At 38.7% G+C, this 17616-nt stretch overlaps 1 protein-coding gene across 1 annotated transcript; it reads right to left on the reverse strand.

Moving 5' to 3' along the window:
- Window positions 1-2296: 2296 nt before the first annotated feature.
- LOC149132060 (uncharacterized) lies at window positions 2297-11362 on the reverse strand. The gene is made up of 4 exons (XM_089366145.1): window positions 11113-11362; window positions 6836-7041; window positions 3869-4068; window positions 2297-2763 (listed from the first exon to the last, which is right to left on the reverse strand). The coding sequence occupies exons 1-4, from the start codon at window positions 11171-11173 to the stop codon at window positions 2613-2615; spliced, it is 618 nt and encodes a 205-aa protein (XP_089222271.1). The 5' UTR covers window positions 11174-11362; the 3' UTR covers window positions 2297-2612.
- Between the last annotated feature and the right edge of the window lie 6254 nt (window positions 11363-17616).

Below are 17616 nucleotides of genomic sequence, written 5' to 3' on the forward strand. Positions count from 1 at the left end.
TTAAATTTTTTTTTTTAACTTTGTGTCATCAACTAATCTCCGCTCCTAGTATACTGCAAAGGACTTTTATCTCCATTGGTTGCGTATAAGGAGATCAGAGTAGTGGCTGTTTTTTTTTTACGCCTAAAAACTGCTATTTCTAGCATACTAAACAAGCGCGTTGAGGACCGGCTACCTTTGAATTTATTTAAAAGGGAGAGAAAATGTTTTACACCTCATTTTCGATATAATCTAAGGAAGAACATTATTTCTCACCAAATCGAGTTGAGTTTTCATTAAACTATAAATTTAAACTAGATCTAAATAAACAACCCCTGTTAGAAATATTCTGGCAAAAGTCGGGAAGAAATTTAACATCCCAAAGAAACTTAATTTCGGTAGAAAGTATGTTTTTTTTAACTTTTTTTAAAAATGAAATGTCGAAATCTGATGTGGAAAAATCGGTCCAATTACTTCAAGACCGCCCCTGTCTATATATATACATATATATATATATATTTGGGGATTGTCACATTAAATCGACTGTATACAACTACTTTATATATATAAATGTATATATCAATTATAAATTATCAATATAGAGCGTCGTTTAAAAAAGATTTTCGCTGCTCTTTCTAGCAAATTAAAACAATAACATACACGTTAAACGAAGCTGTCGCTGAGGTGTAAAGGGAGATAACCCTCAAATGTAGGGTTATCTCCCTTTACCCCTCAGCGACCGCTTCGTTTAACGTGTATGTTATTGTTTTAATTTGCTAGAAAGAGCAGCGAAAATCTTTTTTAAACGACGCTCTATATTGATAATTGATAATTAATTTGTATATTTATATATATAAAGTAGTTGTATACAGTCAATTTAATGTGACAATCCCCAAATATATATATATATATGTATATATATAGACAGGGGCGGTCTTGAAGTAATTGGACCGATTTTTCCACATCAGATTTCGACATTTTATGTTTTAAAAAGTATATAAAACATACTTTCTACACTTTAGCGACATAAGATATCAAGGTTAGCCGCTGAATTTGAAGAAATTAAAACGTTTCTTTTGGATCGTTAAGGGTACACGTGTCTGTGGAGTGCTCAGCCACTTGCACGTTAATTTCACGAGCAAGTTGTTCTGTTGATCAGATCAACTGGAACCCTTGCCGTCGTAACCGACGGAGTGCCATTCATCCATCCATGGTCTAAATTCCCGAGAGCCAAGGTACCTTGGATGTGACAACCGCTTCAGTTTGAGACACCAGTTTGTACGTAGGGAGAGTTTTGAAGAGTGGTTTTAATCAAAGGGGGGTTACTATCAAGTGTTTTGCAGATTGTTTTGTACCAATTTCTTTATTTGTCTATAAAAGACGAACATAAAGACACCACAACACATAGCGTTTGTTACAATGAAATTGTTTATTTAAAAATCATAAAAAATATAAATATAATAATAATCGGAAATTGAAAAGAAAAAAATCGGAAAAATCGAATCAATTTGAAAAAAATCGATACGGGGCTCTAATCAAACCACCGGCTGTTTTCTGACTTTTTTTCTTGTTTCTTCCTTTTTCCCCACAGAACCAGCTACACTAGCTCGACACCTTCCATTCGCATCATCCTTACTACAGGCGTCCATCTTTTCCGAAACATTATCTTGAGACAGGGACTTCCTCTCCAGACGGATCTTACTCCGCAGGTGATAGATAGTTAAAAAAACTAATCAACCCTCGTCCGGAGATGAAGTTACCTGTTTCAATTCCTCTTCCACGCGTCGTCCATACTGTGTCTTTCAGTATGGCCACTACGCAGAAGGAGAAAGGTGGTATAATCTTTAAAACCGACTCAGCCGACAGCTGTACCTTTTCTGTTTCCGACATCAGCCGTTCGACATAGGCAATCAGCCCCTTTATTTCCTCACAATACACGGAGGCATGTGGAACAGTTTCACTGTCCCGCATGCACCTCGGGCATGTAGGAGGAACGCCAAAACTATGCTGTGACTGCCTCTCTCGAACTGGTAAAGCGCCTCGATAGATCAACCAAGCCAGGGATTTCTGGGAATTATCCAGGTACCCCGGCCCGAATGTCCTACCGAAAAGTCTAGCTAATTGGTTTCCATCGTAGCCTAGAGTATCCCCTAGGATGGGATCAGACTTAGCCCACCACTAAGGCGAGATTGATTTGTGCCATGAGAGGAAAGACGCTGCTACCAGAAGGCAGTGGCGGCGGCGGTGACAGAGGAGGCAGTGATGAAAGAAGAAGAAGAAGAAGAAGAAGAAGAAGAAGAAGAAGAAGAGCACGTGGTTGGTTTTATGCTTAGTTTTATTTATAAATTAAGTGGAGACAAAGAGAAACTCTAGAGAACGAGAGTCAGAGAGAGAGAGACAGACAGAGACAGATAGACAATCAGAGAGAGCGAGAGACAGACAGAGACAGATAGACAAGCAGACAGAGGGGGAGAGAGAGAGAGAGAGAGAGAGACTGACTATGTGTGTAAGACCGTGCGCTTGTGCATAACTGAGTTAAACTATATTTTCACAAGCGACATCTGACGCCCATACTTTCTTCAAACCCTAACCGTGAAACCCAACCAAACAATAAAGCAACAGGAAAGCGAGATCTAAACAGTTTCGATCTTGTGGATCACGTCTGCCAACCAGAACATCTCCTCTGGCGTCGGGCTGTATTGTATCCTGGTGCAGTCATCTCTAAAGATTAGTCCGGGTATATATTTATTAGGGTTTAATTTTATTTGCTTTACCGGATCGAAACTGTAAAAGAAAGAAAGTTTGAGAAATCCATTAAGTTTCTTTGTATTTTCAGTTTTTGTTTTAGCTGGGGAAAGAATTTTAACGGGGTTAAAAATGAAAAATATTTTCTAAGCAAAATTTTCTAAGTGATAAATATGTAAAGGCAATTTACTTAATATTTATTTTTCACTGACGTTATTACTGTTATTTCTTTATTTTCTGCCAACAAAAATGCACAAAAGAGCTACGTCTGCATTATGTTATATATACAATAATAATAAAGGACGTTACCGCATATACGTTTAAAAACCAAGGATTTTATATTGATCTTAGCCATATAGGCTGAGAAACCAAGGACGTTATATTGACCTCCATGACTCAAGTTAGAGAAGGGGTGCGTATTATACACAAGGTTTAGGTATTTCATAGGTACAGGCCCCTAAAAATCCCCTGCGTATTATACTCAAGGGCGGACTATACTCGAGGATTTACAGTATTTCTTTATTGCCCACATGGGGCTAAACATAGAGGGGACAAACAAAGACAGACAAAGGGATTAAGTCGATTATATCGACCCCAGTGCGTAACTGGTACTTATTTAAATCGACTCCGAAAGGATGAAAGGCAAAGTCGACCTCGGCGGAATTTGAACTCAGAACGTAACGGCAGACGAAATACCGCTAAGCATTTCGCCCGGCGTGCTAACATTTCTTATTTCTTTATTGCCCACAAGGGGCTGCACACAGAGGGGACACACAAGAACAGACAAAGGGATTAAGTCGATTATATCGACCCCAGTGCGTAACTGGTACTTATTTAAATCGACTCCGAAAGGATGAAAGGCAAAGTCGACCTCGGCGGAATTTGAACTCAGAACGTAACGGCAGACGAAATACCGCTAAGCATTTCGCCCGGCGTGCTAACGTTTCTGCCAGCTCGCCGCAATAGTACCAACACGTATTACCTCCCAACTAAAACCAAATTAACCTCTAATAACTATAAGTCTGAAAACAAGCATGGACGTTAAAGACAAACTTAAAAGAAAGGAAAAAAAAAAAAGGACTTCGGACAGGTAAAGAGTTGAAACCGGGCACATTACTAGTTTATTAACGACGGTACTACTTACCTTTTGAAATAAAAGTACAAACAAGGGAAAGCGATGACAATGCAAGGACACAAGAGGATGGACAGACTACATAATGCGTTTCTCCAAAGACCATAGATGACGACAGTGAAAAGTAGGACGCTGCCACTGATAGCGATGTAAGCGGAATATCTTTTCCATTTGCTTCGCGGTTTCACTTCTATTTCTTCCGTTTCATATGACTAGAAAATAGAAATTAAAGATTTGATCAAGAATATTTGGAGCTAATGCAATTTCGCACCTCTCCTTGAAAAATGTATTGTTTGGAAAAAAAAAAATTTCTGATTCCTACGTTTTAGATGTCGGAGATTACGAATATGCAAAAAAAAATTTTTTTTAATTAATGTTATAAAGTTTAATAAGGGGCTCAAATTTCACCCCTCCCGCAATATTAAATTTTGAACTTTTTCATCCATTTATTTATTTGTCAGTCTGTCTATTTATCCCTGTCCATTTATTCATAAAATATATTTGTCAGCTAAATGTGGCGGTCCTATGGAGAACGGTGTTACTGTTGTTTTTAGCCCCAGGAACACATTTATAGCTATGTATCTCTTTATATACATATCTATATGCTTATTGAATTTAAAATTCTGAAAACGTGGTTTCTTGCATATTCGGAATCTCCGTCATCTAAAACATAAGGGGAAAAAACTTTCGTAATCTCCGACATTTTAAACGTAGGAATCCGAAAAAAAAAAATTTTTTTTTATACATGCATTTTTCAAGGAGAGGTGCGAAACTGCATTAGCCCTATTTACGTGTGTATGTAGTTGACTTGACAATCATTACCAAAACAAACAAACACACATAATGATGGTTAGTGTCAACAAACGACAACAACAACAGCAACAAACATATAAAGAAGGTATGTTATTGAAAGGGTCACGAATGGCGACGAAAGGGCTTTGGTAAACACAACTGATTGATTTATTAATGAAATCGTTAATCAAATAATCGATTGGTTAGTTTCTTACGCAGCTTACGTGTTTATAAATGGCATAATAACCCACCCGAGAAATAAAAAAAATTCATTAGAGATTGTATATCATTGAGAGGGTTGTGGATGGAGACGGAAGAACAGTGGTAAATATAACTGATTGGTTATTGATTAATCGAATGATTAATCAAGCCATCGATTAGTTTGGGTAAATAGCCAAGCAATTGCTAAATGGCAATAAAGAAGTGAAATACAACCATGTGTGTGTGTGTGTGTGTGTGTGTGTGTGTGTGTGTCACAGTTTGACATTTTGCACTGGTGTGTTTAAGTCACCGTGACTTAGCGGGTCAGCATAAGAGACCGATAGAATAAGTACCAGGCTTGACAAAAAAAAATAAAAAATAAAAAAAAAAGACGGAAGAACTGGAGTCGATTCATCCGACTAAAGATTCTTCAAGGCGGTGCCCCAGTATGGCCGCAGTCTAATGGCTAAAACAAACAAAAAACGATAGAATAAGTACTAGGCTTACAATGAATAAGTTCTGGGGTCGATTTTCTCGACTAAAGGCGATGCTCCAGCATGGCCGCAGTCAAATGACTGAAACAAGTAAAAGAGTAAAAGAGCAAAAAGAGCCGTCTGTCCTGTTTGTACCACCTCACAATGGACAACAAATGGAGGATCAACAAGACGTGGCCGTTCCAATACCATTGAGTACCCTCTCCTCAGCAATCACTTCCTTTACGTTAACCGAACTGCCAATGCGAAATTCTATGTAAATACACTGTTGTTACAATTACAACGAAATCAAGGAAATGAACTGGACTATTCAAACCTGTTTCTTAACCATTTTTGGCCAATGGACCCCTTTGATTCCGGTTTTATTTGGGTAGACCCTCATGGTCATTTAATGTTTAAAGAATCCTATTATATAGGGGTTAGGCGTGGCTGTTTGGTAAGAAACTTGCTTACCAACCACATGGTTCCAGGTTCAGTCTTACTGCGTGGCATCTTGGGCAAGCGTCTTCTACTATAGCCTCGGGCCGACCAAAGCCTTGTGAGTGGATTTGGTAGACGGAAACTGAAAGAAGCTCGTCATATATATATATATATATATATATATATATATATATATATATATATATATATATATATATATATATATATATATATATATGTATGTATGTATATATATATAAGGATTTCATAATGAGATAAAAAAAAAAACCAAGGGTGTGTATAATATAGAACATTTATAAATAGCTGTAAGACCTTCTGTTTATAAATGTTCTATATTATACATAGCCTTGGTTCTTTGTCTCATTATAAAATCCTTATATTCACACGCTGATATATGACCTACGTTGGACTCCTCATTCGCATAATCACCGAACCTGGAGCTTAACTGTGGTCTATCCACAGCACTTACTCAGCATTGCCTGAAACCTCTGGGTCTAATTGACACCACTTTCGCTCATATATATATATATATATATATATATATATATATATATATATATATATATATATATATATATATATAAAACCAGTTGATTTTTGAGGTAAGGGGCTAGTCGATTTTGAACTGGGGAAAGGTAAAGTTGATCTCGGCGGAATTTGAACTCAGAACGTAAAGACAGACGACATACCACTAAGCATTTTGTCCGGCGTGCTAATGATTCCGCCAGTTCGCCGTTTTCATTAAATTCTTTCTAAGTTTGGCACAAGGCCAACAGGTAGCTATTTCATCGACCCTAGATCTATTAAATACAAAGTCGTCCTCCGGTGTATTTGAACTCAGAGCGTTAAGATTCGGAAGAAGTATTTTGTCTGGCGTGCCAACGATTCTGCTAGCTTGCCGCCTTAATGAATTTAATTGATTTATAAATGCAGTGACGGCTGAAATTCTCTTGTAATGGATATATGCCATAGGAAAGTTTAGTATGGAAAAAGAACAACACTGCTTTCACATCAGAAATTTATGTAACAAAAAGCTATTCGTTTGACTCACCTGCGTTACATCGTCTTCAGGTATTTCGTAAGTGTCTTCAGTAAGACTTGGGGTGGTAGTGGACTTGTCATTTTCTGTTGGACTCCGTTCAGTATTGATAATGATCAGGTCAGGATTTGTCGGACTCCGGTCAGTAACAATGACGAGGTCAGTCTCTATTGGCTTAATGTCTATGTTGCGTCTTCTACTGCGGTTGTGACTTTTCCCTGTGACCAAGACAACGTTTAGTAGTAGTAGTAGTAGGTAATATTGTTGTTGGCACTCCGTCGCTTACGACGTCGAGGGTTCTAGTTGATCCGATCAACGGAGCAGCCTGCTCGTGAAATTAACGTGCAAGTGACTGAGCACTCCACAGGCACGTGTACCCTTAACGTAGTTCTCGGGGATATTCAGCGTGACACAGTGTGACAAGGCTGACCCTTTGAATTACAGGCACGACAGAAACAGGAAGTAAGAGTGAGAGAAAGTTGTGGTGAAAGAGTACAGCAGGGTTCGCCACCATCCCCTGCCGGAGCCTCGTGGAGCTTTAGGTGTTTTCGCTCAATAAACACTCACAACGCCCGGTCTGGGAATCGAAACCGCGATTCTATGACCGCGAGTCCGCTGCCTAACCACTGGGCCATTGCGCCCCCACAGTAGTAGTAGTAGTAGTAGGTTATCAAGAAAGTTCTTGCGGAATTTTTAATTTTGGTTTTAAGCATACAATACAAGCAATAATACTAAAGACTGCACCACACCTCAAGAGAAAAAAAGAGCTAACACAAAACAATATCAGGAAGATTTTGCACGCTCCCAACAACAGAAAAAAACACAATGCTACACACGCACCAGGTGTAGCAGGTGATGCAGTTGAAATTTGCCTTAAGCTATCAGATGTTGGACAGTGGCTGTGTGGTAAGTAGCTTGCTTACCAACCACATGGTTCCGGGTTCAGTCCCACTGCGTGGCACCTTGGGCAAGTGTCTTCTATTATAGCCTCAGGCCGACCAAAGCCTTGTGAGTGGATTTGGTACACGGGAACTGTGTGTGTGCGCCTACTATGATAGGAATTGTTTCTGTTTTTAGATTCCACATTATTATTATTATCATCATCACATTTGACTTTTGTTGAGTGAAAACAGTCTTTTTCAATTTTCTTCTTTCCTCGAGACGCAATATGTTGACGTATTAGCAAATGAAAATTTTTTTGGAGAACTCTTAGAAAATGGACTATAACTTCTTAAGGAACGCCTAATATCAATACTCGTGGGTGGAAGGGGTTCGTCAACAAAAATGGCTTAGTTTACAAACTTTCAAAACTCTTATTAAAAATACTTGCCAAACGTGAATATGCCACGTGACTGAACACTCCAACAGCAAACAAAAGACCGATAAAAGTCAAAGCACACAAATGAGCGTACAAACACACACACACACACACACACACATATATATATATATATAATATATATAATATATATAATTGAGGAAGAAAACGAACAGTTTAGCGAAAGATTAATAAATGAAAATAAAAATAGTTCAAATACTCAAACAAGTTTCAAAGACAGCAATAGTAATATTAAAAGCAATTGTGATTGCTGCATGAAGCTAAACACTACAATCGTTATTCATGGAGTAATTGTGTCAAAGTGACATTAACCGACAATACTCCACTAAAAAAAATGAACAAGATTTACAAGATCGAGACGAGGGAGAAACACTGCCATTGATAGTAAAGATGTCGTCACGTAGAGATCACGAAGAGGTATGCCCAACACTGTTGCGCTGAAGAAATGAACAAAAAGCCTGATGTTATTAAGAAGGGTAAGAAGGATATGAAGTGCTTGTTTAACAGTATTACTATACCTTTCTAAGGTGGCGAGCTGGCAGAAACTTTAATACGCTGGGCGAAATGCTTGGCGGTGTTTCTTCTTAGTTTATCGACCTTGAAACAATAAAAGGCAAAGTCGACTTCGGCAGAATTTGAACTCAGGACGTAAGGAGCCGAACGAAATCCTGCTGAGCCTGTTATCCTCGCAGTAACGATTCTGCCAGGTCGCCGCCTTTTACGTAATGTCAAAATGATTTATGATTTAGGAAAAGGTCTGGTCAAATAAATCATCTCCTATTCATGGATGATAGAAAGCTTTATGTGAAAAATGAGAAGCAGCTTCAAAGTTTTGTGCGTACATTTCGCATTTTCTCAAATGATGTAGGATTGGAATTCGGGCTTGAAAAATGAGTTATTTTTATAATGAAATAAGGAAGAACTGAAAGAAACCAAAGAAGTGAAATGTCTGATGACCAAACATAGAAATCTGCTGAAAAAGTGGCGAAATGAACTCACAGCATTGAAAAATAAACTAGGAGAGAGGTAAATATCGAAAGAGGAATCTTTCAAGGGGACAGTATGTCGCCTCTCCTATTTGTTGTCTGCATACTGCCACTAACGAGCGTTTTAAGAAAGATGCGTGTGGAGTACATGCTAGACAGGATGTAAGTATTCGCTGAGACTGAGAAAGAAATTGGGAGTTTGACGGCAACTGTGCAGATGATTGGCAAAGATATTGGCATGGAATTTGGGATCGAGAAATGTGGTGTAATGATTCTCAAAAGGAGAAAAATCAGTAAAAGTCGTGGGATCAAACTGGAAAGTGGTGAAACTATAAGGGAAGTCGGAGAGGAAGGATATATGTACCTGGGTATCATTGAAAGAAATCAGATGAATGAACACAAGATGAAAGAAATGTACAGGAAAGAGTATTTGAAGAGAACTCGGCTTGTGCTCCAGTTGAAGCTAAATGACCGCTATAAGATTAGAGCGATTAACACGTGAGCGGTTGATTTGATGAAATATGGGGCAGGAATAATATCTTGGAAGAAGCATGAATTACAAGAGACAGACGGGAGAAAACGTAAATTAATGACAATGAACAAGGAACTACACCCCAAGAGTGATGTATCAAGATTGTATGTAAAGAGGAAAGAAGGAAGAACAGGGATTGGTGTATTGTGAAGGTTGTGTAAGGGAAGAGGGGAATAGCCTGGCTTGGTATGCCAAGGGGAGTAAAAGAAGAAAGGATTGAAGCAGTGAAAATGCAAGGAACCTTAAACGTGAATGAAATCGTAGATCCAACACAATTTAAGAAAGACCAGAAAGAGCAGATGAAGAAAATTTGGCAAGACAAGAAAATGCACAGTCAGTTCTTGAAGAATGAAGATGAGATTGATTGGAATAGAACCTGGTAATGGATGCAGAAAGGAGACTTAAAAGGGCCCACGGAGGCATTAGTGTGCAGCGCTGAAGAACAAGCTCTCAGAATAAATTGCTCCAAATATCACATTGATAAAAGCACTGACTCGCCACAGTGTACGATGTGCTCTGAGAAAGAAGAAAGTATAAGCCATGTTGTTAACGAGTGCTGTAAGCTTGCACAACACGATTTTGTGGCTAGATATGTCCACTGGCTGTTGTGCGGTAAAGGAAACCTCGAGAGAGCCCAACGATGGTATGAATACAAGCCAGAGGGAATAATGGAAAACGAACATTACAAAATACTGTGAGATTTTAACATGCAGTGAGACTAAGTCATAGAGGCGAGACGACCAGATATCGTGCTCATCCATGAAGATGAAAAAGAAGTGTAAAGATAATAGATGTTGCAATACCAGGCAGTTCTAAGGTGAAATGTAAGGAAACAGAAAAGATTGAGAAACGCCAGCCCTTACGGGACGTGATAGGAATATTATGGGGCATGGGAAAAGTAATGGTGATACCGGTGGTAATTAAAGCATTAAGAGAAGTTTCCAAAGGCTTTGAAAAACATATTAAGAATACTGGAGCTACTGTTATGCCGAGGTGATCCAAAAGACAGCATTGTTGGGTACAGCTCGCATTCTAAGGAGAAATTGTCTCTTTGAGTCACAGGAGAAGGCACTACTTGAAAGCTTTGGTGATTTGTTATTGCCTGCTTTCAAGTAAAGAATAACCGGCCAGAGAGTCTTTCAGAATAACAATAATAATGATAACAATCTTTTCTGCCAGAGGCACAAGACCTGAAATTTGTGGGGAGGGGGGTAAGTCGATTTCATCTATCTCAGTATTACACAGGTACTTAATTTATCGACCCCCGAAAGGATGAAAGGCAAAGTCGACCTTGGCGGAAAACGAACTCAGAACGTAGCGGCAGACGAAATACCACTAAGCATTTCGCCCCGTGTGTTAACGATTCTGCCAGCACGCCGCCTTATAAATAATAACAATAACAACAACAATAATAATAATAATAATAAATCACCTGTAGTTATGGCTGATTTTGCTACGGAGATCGTCAGGAACAATATCAAAATGTGTGGCATTGTTATTTTTGAATAGGTTATTTGAAATATTAAAGGTTTCTGTATTTCATGTCGAAATATCAGTGAAGAATTAGAAGATCAATAAAGACAGACATGATAGAAGAATAGACAGAAATAATCGCCGATTGATGACGTCACTGCTCTTGTTAAATCACATGACCTGTTGCCCATATTTAGCTTGGTATGTCACTGGGAACGAAAAGAAGTTCTAAATGTACATCTGACGTACATACATGTGTGTGTGTGTGTGTGTGTGTCTGAACGATCGATGTGTGTGTGTGTGTGTGTGTGTGTGTGTGTATGCGTGTGTGTGTCTGAACGATCGATGTGTGTGTGTGTGTGTGTGTGTCTGAACGATCGATGTGTGTGTGTGTGTGTGTGTGTGAGGAATCAACTGGTGTCTGAGTACGACCATTTCTTGAACAGTTATACATTTCTTAAATGTTACCATGGAAATTCACCAAAAAAAGACACAGTCGCCAGCCACATGGCTGATGGCCAGTTCCAGAATTTGGGGATCCATGATGGAACCATCTTTTCTGGGTCTTTCCTGATTGATAGTTGGTCAGTGTTATTCTTGCATTGTATGTATGTATGTATGCATGTATGTATGCATTGTATGTATGTATGCATGTATGTATGTCTACGTATGTGTTTGTGTATGTATGTTTCTAACCTAGATCCAAGGCTCCTTCATTGGAATTTCAACATCAACAACAAGGTATTTTTGTATGTATACATGTATGTATGTATGTATATATGTATGTAAAAGTAGAAGCAAACAACAGTGGTGGACCTAAAATATATATTGGGATTACTGAAATGACATTAAAAAATAGATTATATAAACAAGCATTCATTTGTTAGCCCTGCGGCTTTGTTGAAATTTCTATGTTTCTTGCGTGAGACAAATTCAAAATGATCTGGTCAACTGTAGATAGAACACAACCTTACAGGAACGGTAACTTCAAATCAAAATTATATCTATGATTGAGCGTAACATTAAGAATTTTGAAGTAGTTGTATGCTGTCAACTTAATGTGATAGCCCCCTGAAGGGAATAATACTACTGTTGGTTAGACCTAGGAAGCTTCCAACAGTTGTATTATTCCCTTCAGGGGACTGTCACATTAAGTTGACAGCATACAACTACTTCATCGTATCACTGCTGCATAAATCTCTCTCAGAGATTTAGAAATGTATTATGTCTAAAAAATTAAGAATTTTGTTTTGAAGTAGTAATGGCTTGCAAAAAAACAAAACAAAAAAAACACAATTATTAGCACCCGATATGCATGGAGTTAAGTAACTTTTGAGTAAATACCAGCCTCATTGAATTTCGTCCTGCTTCGGGGAGAAAAAGTATTGGTTTCGAAGTTGGCTTATTAAAAAAAGAATGCATGCACATACAACACACACACACACACACGTTTGTAAAATAACATGTATTGTTCATAAAATATTTAAAATATTAAACAACACTGCAATTTCTTGGAAACTTATTGTTAGTGACACCGTATGTTATAAAAGTTTTTTCGGGTATTTCCTTCTGTACCAGCACTAAAATGACAAAAATGTGAGATTGAGACAGTCTGTTTTGGGTGTGTCACTAGCAGGATATTTAAATAAAAAAGAATAAAAAAAACATAACTTATTATATATTTAAAAGTATATAATATTATATTATATAATATTTAAAAATATATTTCAACAGATAAGCCAATAAAGAGCATATCCGGGTTACCCATTGAATAATGGGAAACGTGTAACTGGGAGTGCTTGAATTACGAGCCTTTCAGTTATATTGTTAAAGAACACATTTACATACACTTTGTTCAAAAAGTCTCTCCGTAGTATTTTATTGCAAAATAAATATTTATAAGCTGGTATATGACTACAAAAGAATATATTAGACTTTAAAAGCCTTTATAGGAGGGGTTGAAAGTGTTGTCCTTCATTTTCAATACATAAGTTGACTCTTCTATACAGGTTTTGAAATACATCTTGGAGAGTCTGACGCGCGGTATGGTCCGTGTGAAGATTACGATTGCGTCTTTTCGCTCATCAATTCACTGCAGAGAGACTTTTTGAACATCCTGTATAATGTACAGTAATTTATCGCTTCTCGATGCATCAGCAAATGTGTGTGTGTGTGTGTGTATATACGATGGGCATGCTGTAAAGTTCCTGGCTTTGGGTAAAAGAAAATACAGGAGGGTCAGTTAATTAGGCTTTTATTCAACATATTCCCCTCAGATTCATTCACTTACTGCAGCAGTCCTTCAGTTTTTCTAAGCCCTGTAAAAGAACTCGGAAGGCTGGGCCTCCAGCCAGGCATTTTACGATATCCTTAAAAGCAGGAATTTTTCAGCATCCCCTCATACATATTCATGTCAGATTACTCTTAGTGCTACTGGTTACATATAACCCAGTACGACCTGTCACGTGGTCGGGTTACAAACCAGTAGCCCGACCAAGCCTGCTTGTTAAGGAGGTTTTGCTTTCGTCAAAGGATGGATGAACTCAGCAAGGTCAACGGCCATCAACTAAAAGTGAAAGAATCCATTGTCTTTCACTCTCTAGGAGAAGGAAAACTCGGAAAAAGCACTCACCTCATTGCAAAGCCTGCGATCCTACTCGGAGTTGTTTTTGAAATACTTGGCTGTGAGAGTCTTAGTAGTGTTGTACAAGTTGATATTGACTTTAAATTCTTGCGCGAGCATTGCTGACAAATACTGTCTTTAATAACGTTTTGGATAAAATCATTTGTCAGTGATGGTCATATTCGTCTCCAAGTTGACAACCATCATGTGTGAGTGTATGTATGTATTGTCTGTATGTATGTATGTATGCAGTTATGTATGCATACATGTATGTATGTTTGTATGTCTGCAGTTATGCATGCACGTATGTATGCATGTTTGTATGTTTCAATGTATGTATGTATGTGTGTTTGAGTGTATGTATGTATGCATTATGCATCCATGTACGTGTGTGTGTATGTATAGAGAGATGCTTGTTTCACATCATATATATATAAAACGCTAAAGTAAAGGATTACTCAATGCTTCTTAGTAGACTACATATTAATTTTTATAAGGGAAAGATTGACAGTGGCTTCGGCAGTTTGGCTTACTCACATTCATCAGATTTTGATTTACTTGGCTTCTTTTTGGCAGGTCGTTTATGGTAGGTGGCCTAATGTGAAGGATAGTTAGGTTTGGTGTAGGCAGACAGAGAAAGAAATTGTGTAGGAAGGAGGATAATAGAAAAGTATGTCTGTTGTTTTGAAGAATTTTACTGTTTTTCTGAGAGTGAGATAAAGTGTTATTGTTGTTGTTGTTTGACTCTAGGTCAGTTTTGATGTCCCAGCAGTGACCTTATGATATTTTTACAGCGAAAAAAAAATATCATGCACAGGCATCGCTTGGAAAGAAAGATAAGACCTATCACAAAAAAAAAATGGCTGATCGTAGCCTTCGCATGTGTGGGACTTTCGATCGGGCAATGGTAATACTTGAACCGTGTTTGAAGCCATCGTATATATGCTGGCATGGAAAACAGGTATTAAACAACACTTGTGATATATATACACATATAAATATGCATCAACCATAAAATATACATCATCATCATCATCATCATCGTTTAACGTCCGCTTTCCATGCTAGCATGGGTTGGACGATTTGACTGAGGACTGGTGAAACCGGATGGCAACACCAGGCTCCAGTCTGATTTGGCAGAGTTTCTACAGCTGGATGCCCTTCCTAACGCCAACCACTCAGAGAGTGTAGTGGGTGCTTTTACGTGTCACCCGCACGAAAACGGCCACGCTCGAAATGGTGTCTTTTATGTGCCACCCGCACAAGCCAGTCCAGGGGCACACGAAAACGGCCACGCTCGAAATGGTGTCTTTTATGTGCCACCCGCACAAACCAGTCCAGGGGCACTGGCAACGATCTCGCTCGAAAATCCTACAGGAGCCAGTCAGGCGGTACTGGCAACGGCCACGCTCAAAATGGTGCATCTCATGTGCCACCCGCACAAGAACCAGTCCAGGGGCACTGGCAACGATCTTACTTGGCTTGCCGGGTCTTCTCACGCACAGCCCATTTCCAAAGGTCTCGGTCCGTAGTCATCGCCTCGGTGAGGCCCAATGTACGAAGGTCTTGCCTCACCACCTCAGCCCAGGTCTTCCTGGGCCTACCTCTTCCACGGGTTCCCTCAACTGTTAGGGTGTGGCACTTTTTCACGCAGCTATCCTCCTCCATTCTCACCACATGTCCATACCAGCGCAATCGTCTCTCTTGCACGCCACAACTGATGCTTCTAATGTTCAGCTTTTCTCTCAAGATACTTACACTCTGACGGGTATTCACATTGACATTACACATCCAACGGAGCATACTGGCTTCATTCCTTGCGAGCTTACGTATGTCCTCAGCAGTTACAGCCCATGTTTCACTGCCATGTAGCATGGTTGTTCGTACGCATGCGTCATACAGTCTGCCTTTTACTCTGAGTGAGAGTCCCTTTGTCGCCAGCAGGGGTAAGAGCTCTCTAAACTTTGCCCAGGCTATTCTTATTCTAGCAGCTACACTTTCAGCGCACCCACCCCCACTACTAACTTGGTCGCCCAGATAGCGGAAGCTATCGACTACCTCTAGTTTTTCACCCTGGAATGAGATAGAAGTTGTTTCCTGTTTGTTTGCAGTCTTTATTGCACCTGAACATCTGCCACAAACAAAAACTAACTTGCTAGTTAACCTGCCTTTGATGTTGCTGCACCTCTTATGTGTCCATAGCTTGCACCGGGTACATCTTATAGAGTTACTACCTACTCCTTTTCTACATACTGAGCAGGGCCATCTACCTAAATAAATAAATAAAAACAAAACCATTTAACAAATAAATAAATAAATAAATAGATAAATAAAACACAACACAATTTTTGTAGAATTAATTTCATTTTATTATTTTTATATAATTTATTTTATTTAATATTTTTGTTTTCAATATTTTTTTATAAAATTTTTTAATTTTTCGCTTTAGCAATATATATATATATATTTTTGTTTGTTTTTTGTAAATACAAACCACCCCCTCCCCTTGCTTGAACTGAGACATTAATTGATCAAATGGTATTGAACCATCGTAGTTATTGTTGCCGATGTCGTTCCTGTTAATCCTTTAGCATTTAAAGCAGCTGTATCTAGCCATAATAATCGACTGGCTTTATTTTCAAAAAGGCTAGATCCAGCCTCTCACACCTACCCTACAATGTCATTCCAAAAATAAACATCACGTCATTGAAATCTTGAAGCTACGAGATAATACGTAATTAATTCAAAACAATTTGATTAACTAAGCATTGCTTTTCATGGAGGAAGTTCAGTGCCAAAGGATTAACTAGATATATATCAACAAGCAACAGCAGAAATGGTAGTGTGGTGGAGATTAAGTGGATTAAAAGAAAGATTAAGGATCAAAGGAATCAAGAGAAAGAGGGAGAGAGGGGGAGGTGTAGACAAAGAGGGAGAAGTGGGATGGGAGTGAGAGAAAGGTATGTAGAGTGACAGAGAGATAGAGATAGAGAAAGAGACAGATAAAGACAGAGAGGGAGAGAGAAGAGATGAGGGTGCAAGCCAGAGGTATACAAAGTGATAGAGAGACAGAAGAGAAGTTAAGTTTTGCTCAATACAGAATATGGAAGAGAACCAGAAATATGGAAGTTATAATCTCCAGAAGGCAGTAATGGGGGAAAAATGGAGAAATATTCTTCCAGAAGGCAGCAGATGGAACATCAGTGAAAGATATGCCTCCACAGACTAAAAGCTGGAAGTAACATGAAAAATAATCCTTCAGCAATGAAGCTGGAGGAAACATGGAAGATGTTCCTCCACAGAACTGAGGCTGGAGGTAACATGGAAGATATGCTTCTACAGAACAGAAACTGGAGGTAACATGGAAGATTTTCCTCCAGAGAATAGAAGCTGGAAGTAACATGGAAGATATGCCTCCAGAGAGCTAAAACTGGAGGTAACATGGAAGACATTCCACCAGAGCACAGCAACTGGACCATGGAGCAAACATGGAAGATATTACCTCCAGAAGGTAGTAAAAAAAAAACCATAAAGTACAAAATATTCTTTGAAAGAGCAGTATTTGAGTAATAGTGAGAAATGTCTCCCAAAAACCTCCCCAACCAATCCCTATGGAGGTAATATAGAAAATGTTCCTCCAGAAGGTAGTAGAAAAAAACTAAAAGTAGGAAAATACCCATTCTCCCTAGAGACAGTAGCTGGAGGCCAAAGATAAGATATCCCTCCAGGTGGCAGTTGAAACAAGGAAAATGGAAGTCAGTAAGTGGAGGTGGAGCATAGAAGAAAAGTAAAAAAAACAGGTAAGTATTTCCTCCAGAAGGTATTGGAAGAATGAAATGT

The sequence above is a fragment of the Octopus bimaculoides genome, chromosome 18 (genome assembly GCF_046866305.1).
Source record: "Octopus bimaculoides isolate indiv1 chromosome 18, ASM4686630v1, whole genome shotgun sequence".
NCBI lineage: Eukaryota > Metazoa > Mollusca > Cephalopoda > Octopoda > Octopodidae > Octopus > Octopus bimaculoides.

Coding starts and splice junctions, on each gene's coding strand:
- LOC149132060 (XM_089366145.1), bottom strand. CDS start 11,173: ATGCCACACATTTTGATATTGTTCCTGACGATCTCCGTAGCAAAATCA. Junction 7,042..11,112: donor AAAATCAGCCATAACTACAG/GTGATTTATTAT, acceptor TCTTGGTCACAG/GGAAAAGTCACAACCGCAGT. Junction 4,069..6,835: donor CTGAAGACGATGTAACGCAG/GTGAGTCAAACG, acceptor TCTATTTTCTAG/TCATATGAAACGGAAGAAAT.